The sequence below is a fragment of the Saimiri boliviensis genome, chromosome 20 (assembly GCF_048565385.1).
Source record: "Saimiri boliviensis isolate mSaiBol1 chromosome 20, mSaiBol1.pri, whole genome shotgun sequence".
Lineage (NCBI taxonomy): Eukaryota > Metazoa > Chordata > Mammalia > Primates > Cebidae > Saimiri > Saimiri boliviensis.
Window position 1 is genome coordinate 10,997,221 of NC_133468.1, and position 26,787 is coordinate 11,024,007.

The 26,787-nt window shown below is 53.0% G+C and overlaps 1 protein-coding gene across 1 annotated transcript in view; it reads right to left on the bottom strand.

Annotated features, from left to right (window-relative positions):
* The window catches only part of NEURL1B (neuralized E3 ubiquitin protein ligase 1B), a 44,313-nt gene extending 23,712 nt beyond the window's left edge, over positions 1-20,601 (bottom strand). The window contains exon 1 of the mRNA XM_039460634.2: positions 20,408-20,601. Within this exon, the coding sequence (XP_039316568.1) occupies positions 20,408-20,438 (31 nt within the window). The 5' untranslated portion in view covers positions 20,439-20,601. The remainder of the gene's footprint in view (positions 1-20,407) is intronic.
* Positions 20,602-26,787: the final 6,186 nt, after the last annotated feature.

A 26,787-nucleotide genomic window follows, 5' to 3' on the forward strand; every position in this document is an offset into this window, starting at 1 on the left:
ACACAATGAGAAGAAAAGCGACCCCAGGAATGAAAGACCACTCCTCCCACGGCCAGCCACGGAGTACACTGTGCTCTGGGCACACCACAGGGTGGAGGTGGGGGGCGTTTCAATGAATGCTGAGCTTGATGGGAGCTAGGGCTGGAGAAAATGAAGATGGAGAGGCAATGGTGGGACAAACAGGCCGTGGCTCCCCTTCCCAGGCCCTGGGAGAAGGAAGGCTCAGTCACTGGGGAGAGAAAATCGTGGCCGGAAGCTGGGAGGCCCCTCTCCACACAGAAGCCACTGGCCCACAGAAGCCAAAATATATGGAATAAAAAAGCCAAGGTCCCTCATTAGAAAGGAACTTCAAGGGTTTTAGTAGTTCATTCACTTAACAAATATGAAGTGAGTGTCCAGTATGTGCCAGGCACCATGCCAGGGCATGGGTATACAGCAATCACCAAGACAGACGAGATTGCTGCTGTGATGGAGCTGACATTCCGGTGGGCAAAGTCAGACAATAAGAAACATACTTTTCCTGGTGGGATGCATTCCAGAGTAACATTCAGCCAATGAGGCGGGGCAGAGAGAGGTGTTTTCTCAGGACTTTTAGGAAGGGCCTCCCTGATGAGTGACTTTGGAGCAGAGGCCTGAAGGAGGCAAGGGAGTGAGCTGGGAGGGTGGTTGGAGGGAAGATCATTCCAGGTAGGAGGTACAGCAAGTGCAAAGGCCCTGAGGTGTGGCTGAGAAAGGACAAGGAAGCCAGTGTAGCTAGAATGGTGTGAGCAAGGAGGGAAGTGGGTAGAAATGAGATCAGAGCTGGGGTGGGGAGTGGGGAGAGCCTATTCGATTTTTCTTTAACCATTTTACTCTGAATGCGATGAGAGCTTATTGAAGGTTTAGAGCAGGGACCGGGTAGGAGTGCTCAGGACACTGTGTGCAAAGTGGACTGCTGGGAGGGGGTGGGCAAGGATGCTGGGGCCAGCAGAGCTACTGGATTATTCCAGGGCAGAGATCGTGATGGCTCCTGTTGGGGGTGGGGACCAGTAAAGGTGGTGGGAAGGGGTCAGATTCTGGATCTGTCTCGAAGGTAGTAGAAATTTGAAGGTTTTCATTCATTTTTATAGAGGAAAATAGAAACATTCAGTCTACTTGCTCTGGACATTTCAACGATATTCAATATATAAAACAAATTGAAAAGGCCTTTTGGTTCGTTTATTTTTTTTGAAATAGAGTCTTGCTCTGTTGCCCAGGCTGGAGTGCAATGCCATGATCTCAGCTCACTGCAACTTCCACCTCCCAGGTTTAAGCACTTCTTCTGCCTCAGCCTCCCGAGTAGCTGGGATTACAGGTGTGCACCACCGCACCCGGCTAATTTGTTGTATTTTTAGTAGAGACAAGATTTTGCTATGTTGGCCAGACTGGTCTTGATCCTGACCTCAAGTGATCTGCCCACCTCGGCTTCCCAAAGTGCTGGGATCACAGGCGTGAGCCACTGTGCCCGGCTGGTCTTTCGGTTCTATAACAGACACTTGAATGGGAAGCAGAGTGTTGGTAAGGAGGGGGTAGGGAGATGCCGGTAGTCGATCCTGGAGGGCAGGGGCTTGTCCATGCCATCTCTGGTTTCCCTGGACCCAGCAAAGTCAAAGCACACACCAGGCACTTGATAAACACCAGTTGCTGCCTGTGTCATGGTTGGAGCTGGAGCAGAACTCAGGGATTATCTCCTCCAACAAGCCCATTTTACAGATGGGAAAACAGGCAACAGAGGGAGAGGGGTCTGCCCAAGCTCAAGGTCAGTCAGAGTCAGGGCACAAACCCCTTTCTTGGGCTCTTCTGGCCAGGCCACCCCTGATGCGTGGAGGCAGAAGATGCAGGCCACTTTCTTTTTTCTTGTTATCATTTTTTAAATTTTAATGTTATCTTTTATTATACTTTTAAGTTCTGGGGTACACGTGCAGAACATGCAGTCTGTTATACAGGTGTACATGTTCCCTGTTGGTTTGCTGCATCCATCATCAACCCGTCATCTACATTAGGTCTTTCTCCTAACGCTATTCCTCCCCCCACCCCCGACCCCCCCGGAGATCACTTTCATGCAAGCAGGGGAAGGCCCGGGGCGGGGGGGGGGGGGGTGGCTGAGCACCACCTCCCTCGGCGTTGGGCCGTGATGAAGGCCTCCGCCTTTCGACACCTCCCACCACTGTTAGTCATGGGGCATCTGCCGCTCTGCCTGCCCGGTACCCGTCCTTCTTTTTCTGGCTACTATGCTCCAGTTTCCCTTGGGAGATCCCGCTTTCCACCAGCAAGTGGGTCGACCTCACTCCAACTCTAGAGCCTGGGGTGACCAATCAGATGGCGGCAGACTGTTCGGCTGGGGCGCCCTCTTTTGCTTCTAAGCCAGGTGGAGCTGGGTTTCTGATACTAGCAGCCAAAACTGTCCTGACTGAGAGAATCACCACACATTCACACACTCACTCTGGGCTGGTCACGTGCTATGCATTTCATCATTTAATCCTCATAGTGTCTCTATGAGGTAAGGATTACTGTTTCATTTTTATTTTTTGAAATGGAGTCTTACTCTCTCACCCAGGCTAGAATGCAGTGGCATGATCTCTGCTCACCACAACCTCTGCCTCTTGGATTCAAGTGATTCTCCTGCCTCAGCCTCCTGAGTAGCTGGGATTACTGGCACGTGCCACCATGACTGGCTAATTTTTTGTATTTTTAGTAGAGATGGGGTTTCACCATGTTGGCCAGGCTGGTCTTGAACTCCTAACCTCATGATCCACCTGCCTCGGACTCCCAAAGTGCCGGGATTGCGCCCGGCCAGGATTACTGTTATCCATCCTCAGCATGGATGAAGAAATGGAGTTTCAGAGAGGTCGAGTCACTTGCCCAAAGTCACACAGCTGGTTTAGTTAAGGGTAGGGATGAAGCCAGGGATTGAAGCCAAGTATGTGTGATCCCAGCTCTGCTTTTTTTTTTTTTTTTTTTTTTTTTAAACCATTTTACCACAGTTTCTCTGCCTTTTAGAAACCAACACAAGATGGATAGAAGGGCTGGGCCATAGACCCCTAAGGTCAGAGAGGGAGGCAAGAGGCTGCCTGTTGACTTCCTTCACCCCTGGGCAGACTTGCCAGGCACCGGACTGGCACAGACAGCAGACAAAAATGTTCATTCCACTGCTCATTCATTTCTTCCTCCAGTCATCCTTTCTGCAGATCACACACTTCCTGCCCTCACGGAGATCTGAGTCTCTCCAGGTCAAGCAGACACACAGCTGAATGACCAATGACCATGGGCATGATAAAGACCGTCTCGGGTGATGGAACTGGGTGGATGAGGGGCCCGGAGGAGGCTGAAATAGTGGAAAGCCCCCGGAGCCAGGTCTGGAGGGAGGAGAGGGAGCAGAGGGGAATGGTAGGGGCAGAAGCAGGGGGAGGCTGGAATTTGGGGGGAGGGTAAAGCGATATGGTAGGTGTGGCAGAGGGTGTGCCAGGTTGGTGTGGGAGAGGTTGTGCCACCTCTGCAGTCACTGCCTTGCAGAGGTCAGGGCGACGGTGCCGCAGACATCACAGGAACCCGATGGGAAAGCCCTGAATGCCAGCCCAAGAGGCTCAGACCGCACTGCACAGGCAAGAGGGGCTTTCGGCAAAGCAGGACCATGGCCAAGCCTGCACTGCCTGTCGGGGAGGGGTCTCCAGGGCAGCAAGGAGGGTGGACACAGAGTCAGGCTGTGGGCCGTCTCGGAACCACGAGGGTAAGAGGAAGGGACAAATCCCAAATGAGCAAAGAAACAGCATGCGGTGTAGACCAGCAGCAGAGGCCTGTGCTGTCCATGCACAAGGCACTCAGCTCCTGGTGCAGCTTCCCCCAGTGCCCAGCAGGCCAGGGCGCCCTCTAGATGGCAGATCCTCCAGGAAACATTAAATATGACCACAGATCAAAAGCTGTTCTGAGCACTAGCGTCCATGGGCCACTCTTACTTGATTATTTTTCTCTCTCCTCCCTATCACTGTTGTTTTCCAACCTCATCTCTCAGTCAGTGAGTTTCTTTACAAAAGGGCTTGGGAATCCCAAGCAGATGTTCTTTAGGAGTGGCCTGGCGATTTAAATGAACACTGGGGTGGAGAGAAGAACTGCCTTGTTACCATAGGGGAAGTTGCCTGCAAAACCAACTATATGTTAGGATAAAACGCGGCCAAGTCCCCAGCGAGGTTTACAGATTTGTTTAATCTTGATTATACGATCTGACTTCCTTCAGGGAATGAGAGATAAACACTCTTATTTTTTTCCCCCGAGACCAGAGCGCTGACGTGAGATAAAGAAAATGAGAGTTAAAAAGTTCCTAAGAGGATGTGTTATTTACACAAATTGAAGATGCTTAAGACAAAAGAAAAACAACAAGCAATCTCAAATCGTACACCAGCATCTGCTTTTAGCTGGGTTCAGGAAAAGTGGTTTCTATAAAAAATAGAAAAATGTGGAGGTCGGACTCCAGGGGCCCTACAGATCATCCTAGTTTGGAGATGTCTATAGCAAACCTGAACTTTGTGATTGAAATTGCTGCAACAAAGACAACAGCCAGATGATAGGAAGTGTGGAAAGGAGGAGCAAAATCTACTCCCTGCTGCATCTGCCGACTTTTCCCTGTCTCTACATTTTCACTGTCCTAGTTCTGATCTCATATGAGAGCCGCGTGCTGTGCCCTCACGACATACCATGCCTATGCTGGATTTTTTTGACACATAATTGTAGCTAATGCTTAAAACAAATCTTCAGCTACAGGATTGCTGTCTCCATTTTTCCAGGAGAAAACAAGGCGCCAGGCAGCAAAGACGCTTCCCTGCAGCTGCCAGGGGCCAGCGCTGAACTGTGACCCCAGCCTGCCTGACCTCAGGCTAGCGCTCTCCCCGCCGCCCCCCACCTTGTCCTAATGTTCTTCATAAGTACCACTGAAGTACTCAGTAATATCAGTAGTTTTCTAACTTTCTTACCATCGGAGTGCACAGCCAATTTTGTGTCCTGCTTTTTCTAACTCAGTATTACATCAAAAGCACTTCCCTGCATCGCTCCCAAGCCTTCTCTGTGCTTCCTTAAAAGCTGCGGAATATCCCATCAAGGGCCAAATGTCCCCCACCATTTTCCTCCTGGCAGTCACTATAGCCATTCCCCCAAACAACCAACTCTGCAGGCGCAGAGATCCTTAGCTTCTGGCACCAGGACCAGACTGAAACCGACGCCCTGTCAGCGGTAAAACTAATAATAATAATAAACAAATAAAACCTCTTCTGTCAGGAGGGGGTCCCCAAACCACTCCAGGGACTAAACTCCACGGCCCATCCTTCCATGAAAGACCAAGGCCCTGATGGCTTTGGGTGGATGCTGGCCAGTGAGCCGCACCCCCGACTTCTCAGGGACTCTAAGAACTGGAGGAGGTGTGGTGGTTTCTGTGAGGTGGGAACTCAGTGGAGACCTCTGCAATTGTCCTTCTGGTTCACAGAAGGGAGAAGGGACAGCTCTGGCCAAATCCCATGGCTTTTTTTTTTTTTTTTTTTTTTTTGAGTCGGAGTCTTATTGTCATCCAGTCTGGAGTGCAGTGGCACAATCTCCGCTCACTTCAACCTTCGACTCCTGGGTTCAAGCGATTCTCCTGCCTCAGCCTCCGGAGTAGCTGGGACTACAGGCGCATACCACCACACCCAGCTAATTTTTGTATTTTTAGTAGAGACGGGATTTCACCACATTGGCCAGGCTGGTCTCGAACTCCTGACCTTGTGATCCACCTGCCTCAGCCTCCCAAAGTGCTAGGATTGCAGGTGTGAGCCACTGTGCCCAGCTGATCCCATGGCTTCTTTTATTTTTTCTTGAGACAGAGTCTCACTTTGTCTCCCAGGCTGAGTACAGTTCCATGATCACAGCTCACAGCACCCTCAAATTCTTGAACTCAAGTGATTCTCCCACCTCAGCCTCCCAAGTAGCTAGGACTACAGGTGTGTGTCTCCACACCTGGCTAATTTCTTTTATTTTTTTGTAGAGACAGGGTTGCTGGTGCTGGTCTCGAACTCCTGGGCTCAAGCAATCCACCCACCTCAGCTTCCCAAAGTGCTGGGATTACAGGCATGAGCCACCACGCCTGGCCTAATCTCCATGGTTAATCACAGGCTGCCCCAGCCCCACCAACACCAGAGGGGAGGGTCTTTCCAGCAGTTAGCCAAAGAAACAGTGCCCGGACTCCAAATGCATGGGCAGAGATTTGGAGGGTGGGCGATGAGTGGCTATGGGTGGTTAGGGAGGAGGGCACTCTGCTTTGGCCGTCAGGGTCACCACTGCCCAGTCTTGGGCAAGTCTTTCTGGAAGGCGGGTAAACATAAGAACTGCTCCCTGGGTAGCTCTGAGGTTTACATCATGGACTCTGGATGAAAGCCTGTGCTTTGCTACTGATTTGTCTCAGAGCCTTTAAGCAAGTCACTGTACCTCTCAGAGCTGCGATTTTGTCATCTGTAAATGGCATGTGACCTTAGACCCCTGTCTGAGGCTACTGCCAGGGCCAATGAGAACATAGAAAAATCCCAGCAGAAGTCCTGGCACATAGTAGATGTTCAATAAATAGCTATTCCCTTTTCTTCCCCATGGGAAATAACAAGTCCAACCACTGGGGAAGCCCCTCACCTCCATCTCTTTCATGTTTCCTATGTCTACATCACAGTTTGAGAGGTGGTTAAAAAGAGCACAGGCTTGGAGTCAGACCTGACTTTAAATTCTGGTTTTGCTTATTCATTAGCTGTGTCATCTTGAGGTCGGTACTTAACTTCTCTGTCCCCTCCCCCCAACTCCCAACAACCTAGAAAAGTAGGAAAAGTCATCTCTACCTTGCAAGGTTGTTGTGAGGACGACACAGAGCAAACTCATCAGACACAGTGTGTGGCATGTAGTAGGTGCTCATTAAACAATCTATCTCCTCCTTTAACCACCTTATTTAGTTCCTTTGACTGGGAAAGGTTTATTCCTGGGTCAGAGATGCCTACCTGTGGCAGCTGGGAAAACACATTCTGAAACATTTCTCCTGTGGAGGGCTCATAACCTTGGCCAGCAGAGGCCTCTTGAAAACCCTGGGGTTGCTTCCCCTTGGTGTCCAAGGACAGAGGCCTATTTTTAAGCCATCCCAGCAGGCGTCCCAAATGCGTTTTGTGCCACCCCCTGAATGATCCTCACTCATCTCCCCAGCCCGGCCCTTCCTTTGATCTAAAAAGAGCCCAAGGAAATGGCAGTCACTGTCAGGAGGATGGCAGGAAGCAACAGCTCCCAATGCTCTGGCCCCGAGACGCCAGCTTCCAGCCTGCTGGCGTTCCGCAGATGGCATGCTGGCTGAGGTTTTCAGCAGATTCCTCTCTACCAGGAAAGGGAATTGCCAAATGGGAGAATGGTCTATTCTGCCTCTTCCTTTGAACATGAGGATTACACTGGCGTTTCATTGAGCCTCTGCTATGTACTGGGTACATGTCTTGGTTTATTGGGTTTAATCTTCAGGAAAACCCTGCAGAGTGGGTTTTACCACCTTGAGTTCCCAGATGAGGAAACTGAGGGTCTGAGAGGACCAGGCTCATGCCCTTTCTTCCACCCCACCCCTTCTTCAGGGCAGCTGCCATAACCTTTGGGATGATGAGGCGTGGGCAGTGGTTCATGACCTTGGTAGAAGCAATAAAAGCTGTAGAGGCTTTCTCCCCAGAAACATACCCAAACTCCACGCACAATCTCAGTTCAACTTCAGGGGCTGCTGGACCCGGACCTTTATAACACGCATCCTTGGACTGTAGACCTTGAGGGAGAAATGTCTGGTTCCAACGACATTTACCCAAGTCCAAATCGCAAACCATCGCTGTTGGCAGTGAGAGGCTACACGGTGCCCGTGTGTGGGGTGAGGGCAGCAGGCTGCGCTTTAGAGAGAGGAAAGGCAAGGCTGGTATTTAGCAAGGCTTCCCGCCATATCCAGAGGGTCCAAGATATCGGTCGCCTTTGCCAACAGAGTTCCATTTTCCACTGGTTATTTATTTCTTAGCTGTGCGACCTTGAGGCTAATGCTTGCCTTCTCTTTCCCATGGGAATAACAAGTCCAACCACTGGGAAAGCCCCTCACCTCCATCTCTTTCTTGAGACAGGGTCTCAAGAAAAAAAGGGGGCTAAAAAAAAAGATAACCAGGCCGGGCACGGTGGCTCGGCACGGTGGCCCATGCCTGTAATCCCAGCACTTTGTGAGGCAGACGCTGACAGATCACCTGAGGTCAGGAGTTCGAGACCAGCCTGGCCAATATGGTGAAACTGTGTCTCTGCTAAAAATATAAACATTAGCCTGGCACAGTGGGAGGCACTTGTAGTCCCAGCTACTTGCGAGGCTGAGGTAGGAAAATCACTTGAACCCAGGAGGCAGAGGTTCCAGTGAGCTGAGATGGTGCCACTGCACTCCAGCCTGGGCGACAGAGTGAGACTTCCATCTCAAAAAGGGGGAAAAAGAAAAGAATAAAACATAACCAATCTTTCCTCACCTCTGCCAAATGGGGCAGTGACAGGCACTCAGGAGACACACAGTAGCTTTACTGGGACTTTGTTCCCTGTTTCAGAGGCCTTGGTCAGCCAGCACCCCCAAGGGAAAGGCGCCAGCCCGCGCTGGAAACTGCCACCCTGCCCTCTTTGCTTTGCAAACACAATCCCGACGACAGCTGCAAGGACATCCCAGAGAGAGGCCAGAGGTCATGATGCTGCGTGTGGGAAGGAAAGCCCACTCCATCCAGGCCTAAGTGGCAGACCTCTCAGCTTGAGTGGGCTCTGATGAGAGAGTTCCCAGAGAGTGAGGTCATCCTGACGCCCCCTCAAAGCACGCTCAGCTGGGGCTGGGATTCCCAAGCTGACTCCGACTCTCTGCCGGGCCCCTTGACTGAGGTCTCTTCTTGATAAGGGGATCCAGGAAACCTCCAACTTCAGAGGCGCCGGCCAGCGAGAGGGCTAGGGCCCTGCTGCAGTGAGGGGGGGGATGTGCCCTCATTCCTTCTCGAATACCTCACTTCCTCCTTCATCTGACATTTACAGAGCATCTGCTCCCGGCCAGGGCCCGCACTGACTGCCGAGTACATGCACTGACGAGTCACACACTGTCCCTGCCCCCTCGAGCTGAGAGACCAGCCTCAAGGATGGACACATAAGCAGACCCCATGACTGCACAGGGTGGTGGCCAGGGAGGGCCAGGGCAGGGGCAACCGCTTCTCAGGGGAGCTGCTCTGCAGACTGAGGAAGTAGGGCTGGGAGGATGGTAAGGATGGGGACGTGTGTTTCAGGCAGAGGGAACAGCACCAGCAAACACCTGGAGATGAGAATGAGCTGAGAGCACTGGGGAACTGCAAGGACGGGACAGAAGGGATAGGGGAGGGTGGAGTGGGAGTCAGGGACAGTATCACAAAGGGTCTTAAAGGCAATGCAGGGGAGGTTAAAGTCATCCAGAAGGTTCTGGGGGCCACTGAAGGGTTTGGAGCAGGGAAGAAATTCCTGTGGCTCCACCTCTCTGAAGAATGAGATTTAAACCCTGGGCCTTCCTTTCTTCCCTGCCAGTCAAAGTGACCCAGCGTGGCAGGAGTGAGGAAAAGAGGCCAGGTTTTGAAAGTCTCTTCCAACGGCTGACACAGTCCTGCCCCTCGGCGCCTGCTTCTCCTCCTGGCAGCCTCTGGCAGCTGCCCAGTGATAAGCTGGCTGTGGCTGCTAGGCCTGCCGTTTCTCCTTCTCTTTGCTTTGAGGACAGCCACACCCCCAGCCTGGGTGGTGCCCAGAAGCCTGGCTGCGCCCAACCTCAGCCCCAGGAGAGCACCTGCAGGGCCTGAAAGTCGGGATTTTTGGAGCAGTAGACCTATGGGCTGTAGCTCCCTGGAGCAATGGTGTTCTTGCTCCTGGACTGAGGACTTGTTTTTCACAACCTCAACAGTTGGGCAAAATGTTTGCTGGCCCCAGGGTCTCTCACACCGTAACCCGTAAGAAAAAAGCTAGACTATGTAAAAGTAGCTTAATCCACCTTCTGGCACAGAGGGTGAGCAATACCCTGGCATGGTCTGAGGAAGGAAGCTTTCACTGGGGGTGGGGCGGGCTGGGGGTGGATGTCATCAATCAGCTTGTTTTGAGCTACTCAAAGGCCACAGTTTGGCGGAACTTGGGATGAACAATAAGCAAAAAGATCTAAAAAAGGAAGCAAGTGACTGATTACAGCAGGGGGATGGAGCCCCAGGGCTGAGTGTCCCTGAGGCCTGCAAAAGAATTGGGGGTAGGGCCTGATGGAGGAGGCAGGCCTCCCAGGGACAATCCTGATGGTGCTGGAGGAGGTGACCGCTACCAGACCCCCTGCCAGGGAGCAGGGCGGCTCAGAGAGGTTGGGAGAGCTGCCCACAACCAGGAATTGTGGCGTGGGTGTTCGGAGCCATACCTACCTGGCTCCCAAGGCTGGGACGAAGATGCTATGACTCCTGCTGGCAAAGTGCAGAAGTCATCCCTGCAGGGAAGTGGGAGAGCGCAGTGCCTGACACAACTAATGCCATCTCCTTCCCAGCCGCACTCGGCTCTAAGGACCCCCAGGAAGTGACTCTGATGCGTGTCTCATCCTTCTCCAAAGATACAGCCTTCTCTTCTCTCTCCCCCTCACCCACCACGCAGAGCTTCCCCCAGATGCCTGAAGGGCCCATGAGAGCAGATGAGTGTGGACTGAGGATGCCTACAGGAAGCCCACACAGACTTCTGCTCCCCTCCCAAGAGGTAAAGGGCTACGGTCTTGGAAAGGCACACTCTGGAGCCCTGATTAGAATCTCCATCTCCTGTGTCCTAAGTTCTGATGATAGACAGCCCTTGGTTCACTGGGCCTCTCTATAGCCCTATGAGCCCATTTCACCAATGGGGACATTAGGCCCAGAGAGGGTAAGGGGCTGGCACAAGTTCCTGAGGCAGATAAGCAGCAGGGTGGGGACTGGACGCAGGTCTGAATGCAAAGCCCACGCGTGCTGCTGGTCATCACGTGGAACTGCTTCACTAGACAACCAGTCACCGACCACGGGGATGTGAGGGTGGACTCCAATAGTCTAGAGCAGGACTGTTGGGTCCTACCACACAGAACAATTTCGGGGGCACAGATTCCTTGCCCCCAAGGAAAAACAGGTAACGGCCACTTAGAGTTCCCACTTTGTGCTGGGTTTGGACTTCTAGCATCTCCTGTTTATTCCTCATGGCAGCCCCATGAGTGAGGGAGGGGCTGTCATTATCCCCATCCTAAAGATGAGGACAGGGCAGCTCAGGGAGGAACAGAATTGCCCAGGATCATACAGCTTAGAGACAGTGGAACTGAGATTCATACTTGGGACTGCCTCCAAACCAATCCTCTTTCCACCACCTCTCTTGAGATTCCAGCAAAAGACCTCATTTGTTATCACCTTGTGACCTTGTGCCAGGCTGTGATCCTCAGCAACCCCATCTGCCAAATGGGAGCTGGGACAGGGGATTCTGAGCACCCACTGGCCCTGGGAACAGACCCCCGAGTGACCTAACTGCAGGGCTGAAGTTCCCGCAGAGACGTGGAAATTCCACTCTGCCACATCCTGCCCTTGAATGGCCCCAAGCCTTAAGGGAAGGGAAGCTTTTCTGAGGTGTGGAGATCTGCTTGTTCGGACTGGAAAGTTACCCAGCCTGGCCGTGGAGACACTGAATACACTGCTGACCTGTCTCATAAATCCATCATCCTTGTGGCAAAAGGAAAGAAAACACGTGCCCGAGGGACGCAATTGTGATATAAACAATGTGTAATGTTGAGGATGTAAACGAAATGCACTCTTTAATAGTTGTGGGCATTCTGCCAAGTGCCAATACTGCCCAGGACACCTCCACCCACCCACTTCCCCGAATAGCTTACTCATTAAAGAACTTACTCCCTGCCCAGAGGTGAGGCTAGAGGCCAGTTCTTGGCTGCCCTGAGTTCTCGTAATAAGATGAAGGGAGAAGAAGGGATGAGTGGGCTGGGCCTGCTGTCCAGGGATGGCTGTCCCAAACTCTGGTCAGAAACACCTGCCACTGTCTGAAAGTTCTGAGGCTGGGCAGACACAGGGAGGTAAGAGACCGGGGCTGAGGCAGATGGCGTCATTGTTCTGTGCCTTATATGTCCTGATAGATAGAGTGGGGCTAAACCCTCCACCATACAGAACTGGAAGGGGGACTGTCTAAGTGAAAGACGTGAAGGGCGCCGGGCACGGTGGCTCATGCCTGTAATCTCAGCATTTGGGGAGGCCGAGGCAGGTGGATCACCTGAGGTCAGGAGTTCGAGGCCAGGCTGGCCAACATGGTGAAACCCTGCCTCTACTAAAAATACAAAAAGTTAGCCGGGCCTGGTAGCAGGTGCCTGTAGTCCCAGCTACTTGAGAGGCTGAAGCAGAAGAATCACTTGAACCCAGGAGGTGAAGGTTGCAGTGAGCCGAGATCATGCCGCTGCACTCCAGCCTGGGTAACAGAGCAAGACTCTGTCTCAAAAACATGAAAAAAAGATGTGAAGGGTTCTGCAGGCGTTCGGCAGATGCACTGGAAAGCATTCCCTGGAAGACCCCAGGGTCAAAAGGTGTCTTCGTGGATAATTCATCTGGGATGCACCGGACGCTCCAGGGCCTCTGCAAGAACCATGTCAAGTCCCAGCTGGACCAAACACCTGTGCACTCCAGTGACAGGCACGCTCTCCCCGCTTTCCAGTTCCACACAGTTCCCACGGTTAGAAAGTTCCTCCTTCGGCTGAACTGGAATCGCTCTCCTATGATGTCTATACACTGGGCATGACTGCACTGGGTCCATGGTGCCCCCCTTCCCCTTCAGGTCTGCAGGCAGCTTTCAGGCCAGTGCGGTCCCCCAAGCTATGTTGCTGGAGACTCTGCTTCCCTGGGGATGGCATGGCCTTGGTTTTGCTGCCCAGAAAGACCTCAGGGCATCAGCTTTCCCCTGACCTGCCTTGGCAGGGGGTTGAGATCCGCATGCCAGTCCTTGGGGACTCTCTGCTGGGAATCCTCATGGTGAATCCACAGCTACCTGGAGAGTGCCCCCACCCTGCCATGCCTAGCGATGCAATGAGACAGACAAAACTAAAACTAGGTGAGCAATTAGAAATGAATCTGCCGAGATTTCTAAATGCTTACAGATTTCTGCTAAATACGATGAAGGCTTCCAGTACAAAAGGGAAATGTCCCCCACGTGGAGGGTCCCCATGACCCTCCATTCCCTTCCACACTGACGTTCCTTCCCTCTAGCTGGAATCAAGTGGGACTGCTTGCGCTGTGTACTTTGGGGAAGTTACCTTCCCTCTCTGTGCCTATGTTCTCCCAAGAGTTGGGGCACTAATAACAGGAGCCCTCTCACAGGGCCTGTCCTGATAGGCAGGCACACACCCGCTGAGAACGCTGTCTGGCACAGACGGGCTACGTGATACAAGTTAGTGGTTATCACTATGCTCTTGTGTCTGTCTCCCTTGAGAGCACCCAATCCTAAGCTCAGCGTGGAGCAGGGGCTCGTCTCCCCGTGAGTACAGAACCCTAGCAGGTGCTGGGCATGAGCACCTACTATCTGCTGGGCACTCGGCATTCCCGAGAGGTAACATCACTCTCCCCTTTCCACAGAAGAGGAAAGCAAGGCTTAGGGAGGTCAGGTCACTTGTCTGGCTAACAAGGAGCGAGGCCCAGACTCAGGCCTGAGAAGGAACGACCCCAGCCTGTGTAGTCACTCTGCTGCTGGGGGCATGGCATGGGGACAGGACGCTCCTTGCCTGCAGGCCTGGATGATGGCCCTCGCCTGGGCCCTTACTCACTGACTGGTGGGGGCTGCCTGGAGCTCCAGGAGGGGGAAAGGGTCTGCGAGCACCCTGGGCCCAGGGAAGATGCTGGGGGTGCTCTGATGCTTGTCAAGGGGCCTTGGGGTGGCAGCATGGGCCAGTTTTTACCAGGCAGCCCAGTCAGGGGCCCGAGTCTTAGTTGGGCAGGAAGAAGGAGCACAGAACCCAAGCTCACCCCTTCTCTCGGGCAAGTTTCCCAGAGGCCACATCCAGCTTTCGAGTTCCAGAGTCTACAGGCCCGGGGTCAGGTGGGCAGGGGTAGGGGGCTTCTCCAGGTGCGGCTTTATTTTGGATGCTGTGGACAGAAGTAATTCATCTTCAGAGGGCGAAGGGGGTGCACCTGCAAGAAGGGTGGGGCTCAGGTGCTCGGGATGAGGACAAGAGGCGGCAGCAAGTCGGCATGAGGAGCCCCAGGAGTCCCCGGGGTGCAGTGCCCCTGGGACAGAGGGGAAGCCCGGCGTGCCTGGGATCCAATTCGCTCTGCTTCCTCCTGGCCACGTGAGCCAGGCAGGTCTCGCTACCCCTCTGAGCCTCAGTTTCCCCTTCTGTGACATGAGAAGACTGCCTTGCAAGGCTCTCACGATGGCTTTAGTGGGATGGAACAGATAAAGGGCCAGGTGCAGGGCAGGCGCGCAGAAGCTCAGACCCACCCCGCAACGCTGCCCAGGTGAGCGCATGCTACCTGCTAGGCTGCGACCTGGTGCCCTCCCTCTTCCCTCTCTGCTTTAAGCTCTAACCACACACCTGGCTTCTGGGCTTCTATTTTAAGCCCTCAGAGAGCACCACAAGTACAGAAAGCCCTTTGGTCCAAAAAAGGGGCAGAGCTGACTCTTCTCCGTGGGGGAGATTAAACAGCCTGTTCTGAGTGGCCCTTGAGGTCCAGCCCAGGGAAAATGCAACGCCCCTGCTGGCAGACACAGCACATTATCCCAGTTGGGAGTGCGGCAGCTGAGAAATCGAAGTCTCCTGACTGTAGCCCGCTCTGCAAGAAGCCTTCTCCTACCCCAGGTGCCCCGCTCCAGCCTTTCCCACTGCTGTGACCTCACATCCCATCCCCATTTGCACTGGGGTCCTCAGAACTCCACAGCTCCCCACACCTGGCTGTTCTCCCTCCCTCAGGCCTTTGCACATGGTGCCGGGACAGCCTGTCTCATTCCCTTCTCCTAGCTGATGTCTCTTCTTTCTGGTCTCAGCTAGACAGAGAGCACCTCCTCCAGGAAGCCTCCCCTGCATCTTCTTCTGGGCTCTCACAACTCCCTGAGCTCCCCCACCACCTTGTGCTGTTCCCTGCTGCATCCCTGTGGGTCTCTCCCGCTAGAACTTGAGTCCCTAAACCCAGGCTGTGTTCCCCTGCCCAGCATGGACCCTGGCTGGAGGTTTGGTGAACACAGGAGAACTGTAAATGCAACCCACCAGGCATATCCTTCTCAGCAGAAATCAGTGTTCAGGAAAGAGCCCAAGGAACCCTTGCGGATTGCTGTCAGCACACAGGAAAGGAGCATCTCCTCATCTTCGGCCCCTTGGTTGGAGGATTGCGGTCACCTGGGGCAGGGCTTTCAAGGCAAGCAGTGAAGGGCATCTGTCAGCCAGCCCCGTGCAGGGACCCCAGGAGCAGGCCTGAGGCCTCTCTTCCCAGACCACGATGGCTACCGTCCTGGGCATGCGTTGAACACTCACTTTCTCTATTCCACGTAATTCGCATCCCCACCAACCACGAAGGAGCTACCCCTGGTCTCCCTGTTTCATGGTGGGGAAGCAGGCACAGAGAGGCCATGCCATTAGGAATTGGCTGAGCCGAAATTTGAACCCAGGCAGCTTGACTGTAAGATCTGAGTCTAACACCACAACGCCAGCCTTGCACTGTGGTAGGCCAGGCCCCTTCCAACTCTCAGTGACTCCCGCTGCCACCCAGGGAGAGAAATGGATTTTACATGGCGACACACACAACACACACGCATCTCACACACACCCGCATGCGCAACTGAAGCAAAAGTTTATGAAGCAAAAACACGCTTACTACATAAACACACCAGACTTTAAAATTCTCTGTGATTAAAGATTTTTTCACAGCTGGCCGCCACCCACGGTGGTGAGACCACGTGGTCTGGTGGCCAGGCCTTGCTGGGAGTGTTGGGTGCTGACCTTCTGTCTGAGTCACAGGGTGGCAGTACTTTGCGCTCTCTAGTGATGTGACCGACTGAGCGTCCTGTTCTTGGCCCCTTCCACTAGGGCCAGCTTAGGAGGGCAGCAAGCCACTCTGGTTTTCCGGAATCGCTGGTACAGGTTGTTCTTAATGACCTGGTGGGATGGGGGGAAGATGGAGCAAGACAGGCAAGGAAAGCCCAACTGAACATGAAGCTGTGACTGAGGAAGGAGGAGGAGAGGGAGAAAGAGAAAGAGAGAAGGGAGTATCACTCCATGGGCCATCATGCAGTATGGCCATGGCTGGAAGGAGTGTGACAAGGGTCACTGTCCTCCCAAGAGCTGAGAAAGTCCAGATCCAGGGACAGCAGTGGCTGCCAGGTCCTGGGAGCTTCACTACCCATGGCTCAGATAGGAAGCCAGGGAGCAGCAGATGGGTCTGGATAGGCCCAGCATCCACAGGGCCCCTTATCTGGGCCAAACAGAAGCGGGCTGTGCAAGGCAGGGTGTCAGAGCGTCTGGGGTAGGTAAGCGCGTCTTTGTCTGGGTGCAGCATTTGCAGGGCGTCCACGTAAGGTGAAGGGAGACTGCTTCTCTCCTGACTCTGTATGCTCGACCTCCCTGAGCCACCACTTGCTGCCCTGTAAAATGGGGATAAATAGAGTCCCTCCAAAGGGTTGTCATGAGGATTTCAAATAGATACTGTGGGTAAAGCCCTTGACCGAGGGCCTGGTATAAAGCGGGATGAACACACCTTCCTCGCTCCAAAGCTCCAGGATGCCCGGTTATTGGGCTAAGATGAAAAAGCTGTTGGTTTGGTCAAGCGTGGGCCAACTTAATGATTAAACCCAACCTGTAGTTTGAATTTAGTCTATTCTCCAACCAGAGCTGCGGGTGAGCCCCAGAGGCGAGAGGGAAGGGACTGGAATGTGCCGTTAGGAGAAGGGGCTGAGTCCCTCCCTCCACCTCCCCTACCCTCATCCTGGAATGCTGCCCTCCCCCATCCCCACCTGCTTACACTTTTTTCCCTTGTTCAAAAACCTAGATTAAGGCTAAGGGAGTCGAGAGAGAAGGAAGGAATACATGGCATTAGGAGTCAGGCAGGTCTCAGTCTTCTAAGCCCAGCTTTGCCACCGCCTGACTGTAGGCAAAGGGTCTGCATCTCTTTAAAATGGAGAAAAGTGGCACCTCACTTTGCAAGGGTGAGTTGCAGCTGGAGCGAGAACATAGAGCACACAGTAGGAGCTTAGTAGATGTGAGGGCCTGTGTGGCACAGTTCTGTTTAAAGGGCATTCCTCTGAATATGCTGATGCGCTTTGCAAGGGCTGCTGCAAGGCTTCCACAATCCATCATAAAGAACCTTCCCTTTCTCTGGCATTTCCTTATTGTACAGTGTAGCCTGCCACGTGCATGGTGGGGAATCCAATAAATGTTATCTAAATCAGGGGCTGGGAGGCCACAGCATGTCAGAATAAGAATGCAGGACTTTGGAGCTAAATTAACCTAGATGGCAATCCCAGTTCTGCCAGCTGAGTCAACTGTGTGGGCTGGGACAAGCCACTCTACCTCTCTGAGTCTTGGTTTCTCAACTGTAATATGGGGATGAGAATGCCTACATTGCAGGGATGTTCTTCCATTCACTCAACATGTACTTACTGAACATTTACTATGTACTGGCCACTGCTCCAGGTGCTGAACTATGTATAGCCGTGAATCAAACAGACAAAATCTCCCTGGGGGAGACAGACAAGAAACTGCTGACTCCACATACAGCGTGTCACATGGTGATACATGCTAAAGAGAAACTTAAAGCAGGGTAGAAGGAGTGAGCCAGGGCTGGGGGCAACAGCAGGGCCTTCATTCAAGCAGAGACCCCAAGGAAGCCTGGTGGGAGCCACCGGGAGGTGGGGAGAAGAGAGTGCCGGGGAGAGGGATCAGGAAGTGCAGAAGCCTTGAGGAGAAGCATGCTTGGCGTGTAAATGAAGCCACATATGCAGGAAGCCTGGCATGGAATCCAGGTGCTCAGCAAATGCCAGCTCTCTATTTCAAGTCCCGCAGAAAGAACCCCACGCATGCGTCCTTTTCCTGAGAACGAAAGCACAAGGATTCTACAGGGCAAGACAGTGCCAAGTGTTCCTTCAGCCTAAGATTCAGGCAACATTTGAGCTCCACCACCAGTGTTTGAACCCTTGCCAGGCACCAGTGTCTGGAATGGGCAACCAGGGATACAAGATGATCAAGACAAGGGCTCTGTCCTCAGGGAACCCCAAAGAGTCACAGAGACAGGCAATGACAGTGCAGTCATTTCAACGATGAACAGGCAGGGACTTAAGATATCCAGGTAGCAGAGCAAAGGATGAGAGATTGTGGGTGGTCAGGGAAGGCTTCCTGGAGGAAGTGACGACAACTGAATTTTGAAAGACAGGCTAGACAAGAAAGGACAGTCCAGGCGTGGGGACCATCACATGCCAAGTACAGAGGTATAAAAAATAGCACAGGGTGTGCAAGAAACTCTACTGGTAGGTTGGAAAACAATAAACGGTCCTTCATATTCTTGGCACCTGCCACCCGATGTGACTCAGGAAATTCAGTTCTGACCCCTTCCTCAAACTCAGTGCGAGCTTCAAGCGTCAGAGGAGAGTCTGAACTCCCCATACTTAGACACCGCCCTGGATAACCAACCTTAGCTGCAGGCTCCCAGCCTAGGGTGGCCCAGCCCACAGAGAGAGGGTTGAGAGGGATGGAGAATACATACATCTCCAGCTATATTTAGCCTGCCCGGCGTGTGTCTGTCCCTTTATGCACCCCAAGGCTGACCCACAGGTGGCAGAATGGCTTTTTACTAGAATAGTATAAATGTTTTTTTAATTAAGAAACTGAGCAAAGGGGCCTGTGCTGAGGTGCCTCATCCCAGAGTCTTTCTGGCAAGAATATCTGCTGCCCTCGTTGCCAACATCCTCAAATATCTCCTGACCCACGGGCAAGTTCTGCCCAAACCTAGCAATAGCCCTGTCCACAGGAGGTAGAGGCCACCCTCTAGTAAGCAGACCTGGGTTCTAATGCCACCTCTGCCACTGACTGGCTGGTGACTCTGCTGGTGACTTCACCTGTCTGAGAATTTGAACGTTTGAGTGCAGCTGCTCAGAGGCTTGTAAAGTCGGCGTTGGCTCCTCTTCCATAAGCTGACCCTGGGAATCCTGGGCTCAGCACTGTCCATTTCAACCCACTCCAGGGGAAGTTATTCTTTAACTGCATGCCATGCCTAGAAGGGAGAGCTATATGGGAGTGTTACAGCAGAGATGCGGTGAGATGTCTCTCTGCTAGAACCTTACACTAAACTAACCTCACAGCTGACTTGCTTCCCGACTGAGCCGAGCCTTTGTGCTTTAAACACACACACACACACACCCCTCTCACCTTTTGCTCAAGGGTTGCTACAAAGGCCCAGCCTTAAGACAAAATACCTCCAAAGACCTGGGCGAGTGAGCGGAGGGAAGGCAGACAGACACAGGTCCCACTCCAGATTCTCCCACCACGGGCTGTGTGACCTTGGGTGAGTCATTTCACCTCTTCTGACACTCAATTTCTTTATTTGTAAAACTGGGATACACATCTTTATCGCGAAGCTTCTTTGCATACCGAGCTGGGGTATGCAAAGTGCTGGGCACTGAGCCTCCACGGGCGCGCGCGGGCGCGGGACCGCTAATCTGTTCCCACAATTACCAGGTATTTTCCATAAGGCCTCCTCCTATCCCGTTACCCTGCTCCGGATCGCCTTACTCTGGTCGCAGAAATTCTGGGGTGATTTTAACGCAATCTGCAGCAGCGACTCCGAGGGGGCGAAAGAGTCCCCCAGTGGGGCGGACACCAGAGGGGGGCGCAACCGGGGTGCGCGTGGGAACGTGGCCAAAGCAAGGCAGCATGTGCCGCGGGGGCGCTGGGAGGCTGGAAACTGAGGTGCCCCTGCGAGCACCCCTCACTCTCAGCAGCTGCAATCTCGGCACCACGGGCGGCTTCTGGCCGTCGGAAGCCCGGGCGAGCCCGGCTCCAGTAACCCCCACCCAGGTCGCCGTGAGCTCGCTCATCAACGCCCTCGGGCTGGAACAAAGGCGAGGGGGCGCGCGGCATCGCCCCATCGGCCCTTTTGGCGCATCTGGCCAAAGCCGGGAGAATGAGGACTGGGGTCCCCAAGGTAACCAGGACGCGGTACCCGCCCTCCCGGAGCGCAAAGCCCAGCCGCTGGGCGCGCGCCGAGCTGGGGTCCGGGAGGTAGCGGAGACTCCAGCCCGCTGCACGCCGAGGGCTCCAAGGGGCGTGGGGTGGCTCTCCAGGAGTCACCCAGCGGGTTCCCGGAGGAGAGAAACCCGGCGCCCGCCTCTCGGGCAGGGCTCCCCGGCTTACCTGGCAGGGTCCGGTGCACCGTGTTGCCCATCGCTGCGTCTGGCGCGGCGTTGGCGGCGGCGCGCTCTGGGCGCGCGGAGGCTAATTACGCGGCGGGTCAGGGACCGGGACCCGGGTCGACGCTCCGGGGCATCGCCGCTGCACGGGCGAGCCGGCGGGCGGCAGCTAGGGCGGGAGCCGGGAGGGAGGCGGCGGCGGCGCCTGCGGGAGGAGGAGGAGGAGCCACCGGCCCGGGCCCGCCGGCTCCGCCCCCGCCTCCCACCGCCTCCAACAGTGCAGGGGCGGGGCCGCGGCCGCCGCATCTTTTGAAAGTTTGCACCAGGCGGCGGGAGCAGCACAGCCAAGAATCCCGCCCTCGCTGCTCCCGCGCCCGGGCCGGGAAGGCGCGCAGGGCAGCTGGGTGCCCACGGGTGCCAGGATCGGCAGTCTGCTGGCCTGTCACCCATTTGTTCCAACACTCTGAGAAGGCCTACTGTGTGCCAGGCCCTCTTCCAGGCGTGGGGCCCCTGCCGGCCAAGTCCTAGCTCCGGCAGATCTCTTTGGAGAGTGCTTCGGCCTCGCGGGGGACTTACACGCAGGCGGAAGGGCGCCTGTGACCGTGTAAAGGGCTCGGAGACAGTACACCCAGGGTTTCCGTGTTTGGGTGGAGTCTTTTCTACCCCCTCGGCCACGTGCTGAGGAATAGAAGACACCTAGTGTCCAAAGATTGGGAAGAGGAAACCATATTCATTAATTTATTCGCTTGTTCATTAAAATATTTACTGAGCACATCCAGGCACTGTGCTGGGCCGGGCAGATACAGACAAGGTCCCCACTGCCCTGGAGATGGCATGCTGAAGCTAGAAATAACAAGCAATTAAGGTCACATTATATAGCAATCAAAGCCAGCAAGAAAAGAAAACAGATCCCAGCAGAGTGATGGACGACATTGTTTGGGGGCTTAGGGAGAATCTGGAGTGGGGGCGTGTAAGCTCCATCTGATGGACCAGGAGGCATCGGACATGAAAGAGATGAGAAGACTGGTAAGAGGCATTCCTCATTCAGGCACCCGGACCACACTCAGTGAGGCGTGCAGTCGCGGTGCCCTTCTTGGCCTCCATTTCACCGACTGGAACACTGAGGCCAGGAAGTGCAATTACTTGCCCGAGAAGATCCAGTTCCAAATGAGTTGTTTTTTCAGTTTCATTTTCCATGCTCTTGTATCCCTTATGAAATATGTATTATTACTTCCATTTCACAGATAGGGAAATGGAGGCTCTGAGAGTGGAAGAGAGGTGCCCAAGATCTTCCAACGGTGCAGGGCAAAGCTAGCCTGAAGCTATGTGAATAAAAGTGGGGTATTCAGGAGACAGCCTCCTGGATCTCCGCCGTCTTTTCTTATAGTACATGACCCATCCCAGAAGGTTCTCAGGCCTTTAAGGCTCCCACTTCCCGGAAAGCTGATTCCCCACCCCACCCTGACGTCATACGTCTGAACATAAGGTTGCCTTGTATTTGAGTTACTAATTTCTCATATTACAGGTGCTCTCTCAGTGACTTAATTTTAACTCCAAAGTTCTATTTGAGAAAGGTCTGTTAGTGTGATCTTCTTCTTTTTTGTCAGAGATAGAGTCTCTGTCACCCGGGCTGGAGTGCAATGGTGCAATCTTGGCTGACTGCAACCATGGCCTCCTGAGTTCAAGCAGTTCTCCTGCCTCAGCCTGCCGAGTAGCTGGGATTACAGGTGGCTGCCACCATGCCCAGCTAATTTTTGTACTCTTAGTAGAGATGGGGTTTTACCATGTTGGCCAGGCTGGTCTCAAACTCCTAACCTCAAGTGATCCACCCACCTCAGCCTCCCAAAGTGCTGGGATTACAGGTGTGAGCCACCACCACTGGCTAATCCTCCTTCTAATCGAGATTGGGTTGCCTATGGGGGTCAGCAATATCATAAAGGGAAGAGAGGGAATTTTCCTCAGATAAGGCAATGCAAACAAACATGACTTTATGACGGCAAGAGTGAGAGGTTGTTGTGAATAGGCCTTTTAAAGGCCACTTTCAGAGTACCTCAGTAAGTGGCCATGTTGTGCTGATCACAAATGCTCGCCTGCAGCAGGTGAATCCCCGCTGTCAAAATGTGCTGCCGATCGGACCTGCAGTGGAGACACAGTGCCCAGCAGTTCCCTGACACATGATTCGAGAGGGCCGGGGGTTAGCATCTGAAGCTCTGAGAGTCACATGTGCCCTAGGAAAAAGCTGCCCCCCAACACGATGGTGACACTAATGTCAAGGCCACATGGAAAAGAATTAGAATCAAATCATTTCCTGAAATTTGAAACTGACAAAAGCAACCTTCCCAAATTAGTATTTTATATGAAAAAAAAATATGTATGTCTAACTAAAGTAATAAATGAAATATTACAAGTAGATGTCTATTTCATCTTCACCCCATTAATTTACATTATTCAACGATAAAGTGCCCTTAGCCTTTATTTGGATCGCCTCATACTTGGGCACACACAGTGGTTGCTCACCCTTTGAGGTCCCTCTGCACTTTGTTCTGTCCCTCAATTACACCCTTAAGACAGGTGTTGTGGCTGCTACCTTTCTGACCTCTCCACTGCCAGACAGGAGGCTCCTGTAGGCAGGAAGCAGGAAGCAGGCTATAGTCATCTATGAAACCCCAGTGCCCAGGACAGGGCTGGCAGGTACAGGTGCTCAATATGTATTTGCATAAATTGACTCCAGAGATGCATTGCCCTGAGCTGAGAGAAAAACAGGAAAGAAAGAGAGAGGGAAGAAAGAAGGAATGGAGAAAGAGAATAAGAGAGGGAGAGAGGAAGGAAGAGGAGACAAAGAGTTGTGAGGGAATGAGTTTTAGCTGTTAGTAGCCCTAGACCCTCAGGTGATGAATAGTGATATGTGCAGGGAAAAATAAGCAAATGAGCAAAATAGGGGTGCATTAATAGAAATATAGTCTTTAGGACAAAAAAGGGGCTTGCTGCTCCAGCGCAAGTTGGTTAGACTATTCCAGAAGTCGCTTTGGCTCTGGGCACCACACTTGAGAAGGAAGACAAAGCTAGTCCGCAAAGGTGGAAGAGATGGCTTTGGGAGAGAGAGATTCCTGTCCCAGGAGGTGTGCAAGTAGAAACCATGTATTCCCTGTCAGGCAGTTGAGGAGGGGCTTTCTGAGTCATGTCTTCTAAAGTCTATCTTCCGGTGCAATCATCCGCCGAGTCCTACAGCCCACATGAGGCCATGGGAGTGATTTATGGTTGGAGGTTTAAGAGGCTGATCGGTCCTGCCTCTACTGAGCCTGCAGTCTTTGCAGCTTGTGTACCAAGCTGATCTCCTGGAGTGTGGCCTCCCAGTTTCGTTGCCTCTTCCAGTCTCACGCCTTCCCACTAGTTTCCCAGCAGGGCCGACTGGGACAGTGTGAAACTGCTGTCTGCATGTGTTAGGGGCCTGGGACCCAGGCACCATGTCTAACAGCAACAAGGGAAGGGAAGGGACTGTGGGACTCTGAGCACCTGCTGCACGGGAGCCTTTATTACCACAGGGGCGGAATCTGAATCTCTTCCTTCTCCAAATCTTGCAGTCAGACCACATCAAAGAAGACAGGTTCCAGCATCCCCATTTTCCAAACGAGGACACCAAGCCTCAGAGAGGTGAAGTCACATGCCTAAGGCTCTGGCAGCTGTAAGAGGAATTGAAATGTGAGCCCAGGTGTGTCCATATCCAAGCCTCATCGTCTAAGCAGTGTCCCCTAACGTTAGAGAGGACAGCTCTGCCCCGGCGCCAGGGCAGCAGGACACCAGGGTTGGAGAGGAATGGGTGGGATCTCAGAACCAGAACCCGCAGACACTAATGGCTTCCATAGAGCCTGTGGGACAAAGCATGGGTGGGGACATCCTCGGGCCCGGGCGGCAGCCTCCAGTCACAGTGGCTCCTGGATTTGACTTTCACACACATACACATCTCCACCAATCACATCCAGAACTGCACAGACTGTGCCACCCTCCTTTGGCATCAGTACCCACACATGGGTTGTAGGGGCCTCTGGGTGGGGCTGTCTCTCTTGATTATGCAGCATCAGCAGAGCCTCCCAGGGCAGTGGGTATTGGGAGTGCCTTGGCCGGGCTCCCTGGCATTGCTCCCTGGGGGCATGCCCCGGCAGGCCCTGCCCCATGCAATAGCAGGCAATCAGGTGCATGCTGTGGGGCCAGACTGGGGCGTATGCCCACTGCGGACACCTGTGCCAAATGACCCCTTCCTTCAGCGTGTTTACCCAGCCTCCTCCTCACAACTCAAGAGCCGAGTGTCTGCAGTCACATTGCAAAGCTCCATTTTAACATGGCTGCGGGAAGGCTCTGCTTTTCTGCAAACTCTGAGGATGAAACCTTTGATTTCCAAACTCAGGTCTTAACCTGAAAAAGTATCATTTTTCAGTTGCTGGTTACAAAGTGCTAACCGCATAGCGGGCTCCATGCTGCACCCTCTGAGTGACCCTTGTCATAGCCTGGTGGCACGGTCATGAACACAAGTCAATTCCCATTTCGCAGGAGAGGAAGCTGAAGCTCAGAGATGGAAAGGAGCCGCCCTGCTTACACAGACAGAAGGAGGCAGGACTCAGAGGGTTCTCAGTCCTCTCTACAGAGGAAACACGTTCAGGTGATGAGTCCTCTTGCTTGATGTGGTACAGCAGTGAGCAGAGGAGCCAGGAGCCCACGTCCCTCGGGCTTCAAAACCAGCACTCCAATAGCAAAATCATTGAAGCAAACTAAGTGTCCGTCAGCAGTTGATTTGACAGAGTGTGGTACATATATACTATGGAATACCATGCAGCCATCAAAAAGAATGAAATCATGTCTTTTGCAGCAACATGGATAGGGCTGGAGTCCATTGTTCTAAGTTAAATAACTCAGAAACAGAAAATCAAATACTGGCCAGGTACAGTGGCTCATGCTTGTAATCCCAGCACCTTGGGAGGCCAAGGTGGGCGGATCATTTGAGGTCAGGAATTCAAAACCAGCCTGGCCAACATGGTGAAACTCTGTCTCTACTAAAAATACAAAAATTAGATGGCTGTATAATTTTTGTATTTTATAAAATACAAAAATTAGATGGCTATATAATGTAAAATTAGATGGCCCAAAATACAAAAACCCTCAGATGGCTGAGAGTTTGCAGAGGGCCTGGCTTATCCTATCTGCAGTAACTTGAGGGCACGGCTGTGCTGATTCATCTGAGTCCAGTGCCTAGTTCTGGCCAGGCCCTGGGATAAACCACTGTCCCCTGCTGACTTCCTGGAGCAGCAGAGAACCCACCCAGGGGGAGGTGGACTTAAGAAGCTAAACTGGAGAAGATTACAGGACATGGTAGCATGTGCCTGCCATCCCAGCACTTTGGGAGGCCAAGGTGGGTGGATCATTTGAGGTCAGAAGTTTGAGATCAACCTGGCTAACATGGTGAATCCCTGTCTCTGATAAAAATACAAAAATTACCATGCATGGTGGCGGGCACCTGTAATCCCAGCTACTCAGGAGGCTGAGGAAGGAGAATTGCTTGAGCCCAGCGGGTGGAGGTTGCAGTGGGCAGAGATTGCGCCACTGCACTCTAGCCTGGGAGACAGAATAAGACTCCACCTCAAAACAAACAAACAAACGAACAAAAAAACACTAACACAAACAGAAGATCAAACACTGCATGTTCTCACTTTATAAGTGAGTGCTAAACAGTGGATACACATGACATAAAGATGAAAACAACAGACAGTAGGGACTCCCAAAGCGGGGAGAGGTGAGACGGGAGTGAGGGCTGAAAATCACCAATTGGGCACTATGTTCATAATTTGGGTGATAGGTACCCTAGAACCCCAAACCTCACCGTTACACAATATAGCCATGCAACAAACCTGCCCATGTACCCCCTGAATCTTAAATTTAAAAACTGTGAAAGCAAACCGAAAACTCTGGTGGTCCCACTGCACTATCCCCAATGAGCAAGTTACTTTTATGTGGTAGAGTCTGGCAGCACATACCTGACGGCCAAGGCAAAAACAGAAAGAAGTTCATCCCCTGGTTTTCCTTGTCCTGTGCATGCAGACACAGGCTTGGTCCCTGGGCCAGCTCCAAAGGGAGCTCGTCTGTGGTACACAGGAAGGAAGTGAGCAGACAGAACTTCTTCCTGAGTTTGGCCAGAGACACATCCACAACATTTAGATGGATGGTTCCATGCCAGACATCTGAAAAGGCCAAGGGCTGACATTTTCGTGAATTCCAAGGGAGGCAGCCCTGCTGGGGGCTGGGGTCATGGGTGCTCCACACTCAACTTCCTCACAACACAGGGACAGATGATTTGAAATTCACGTCACGGGCATGAGACAGAAGCCTGAAGCAGGG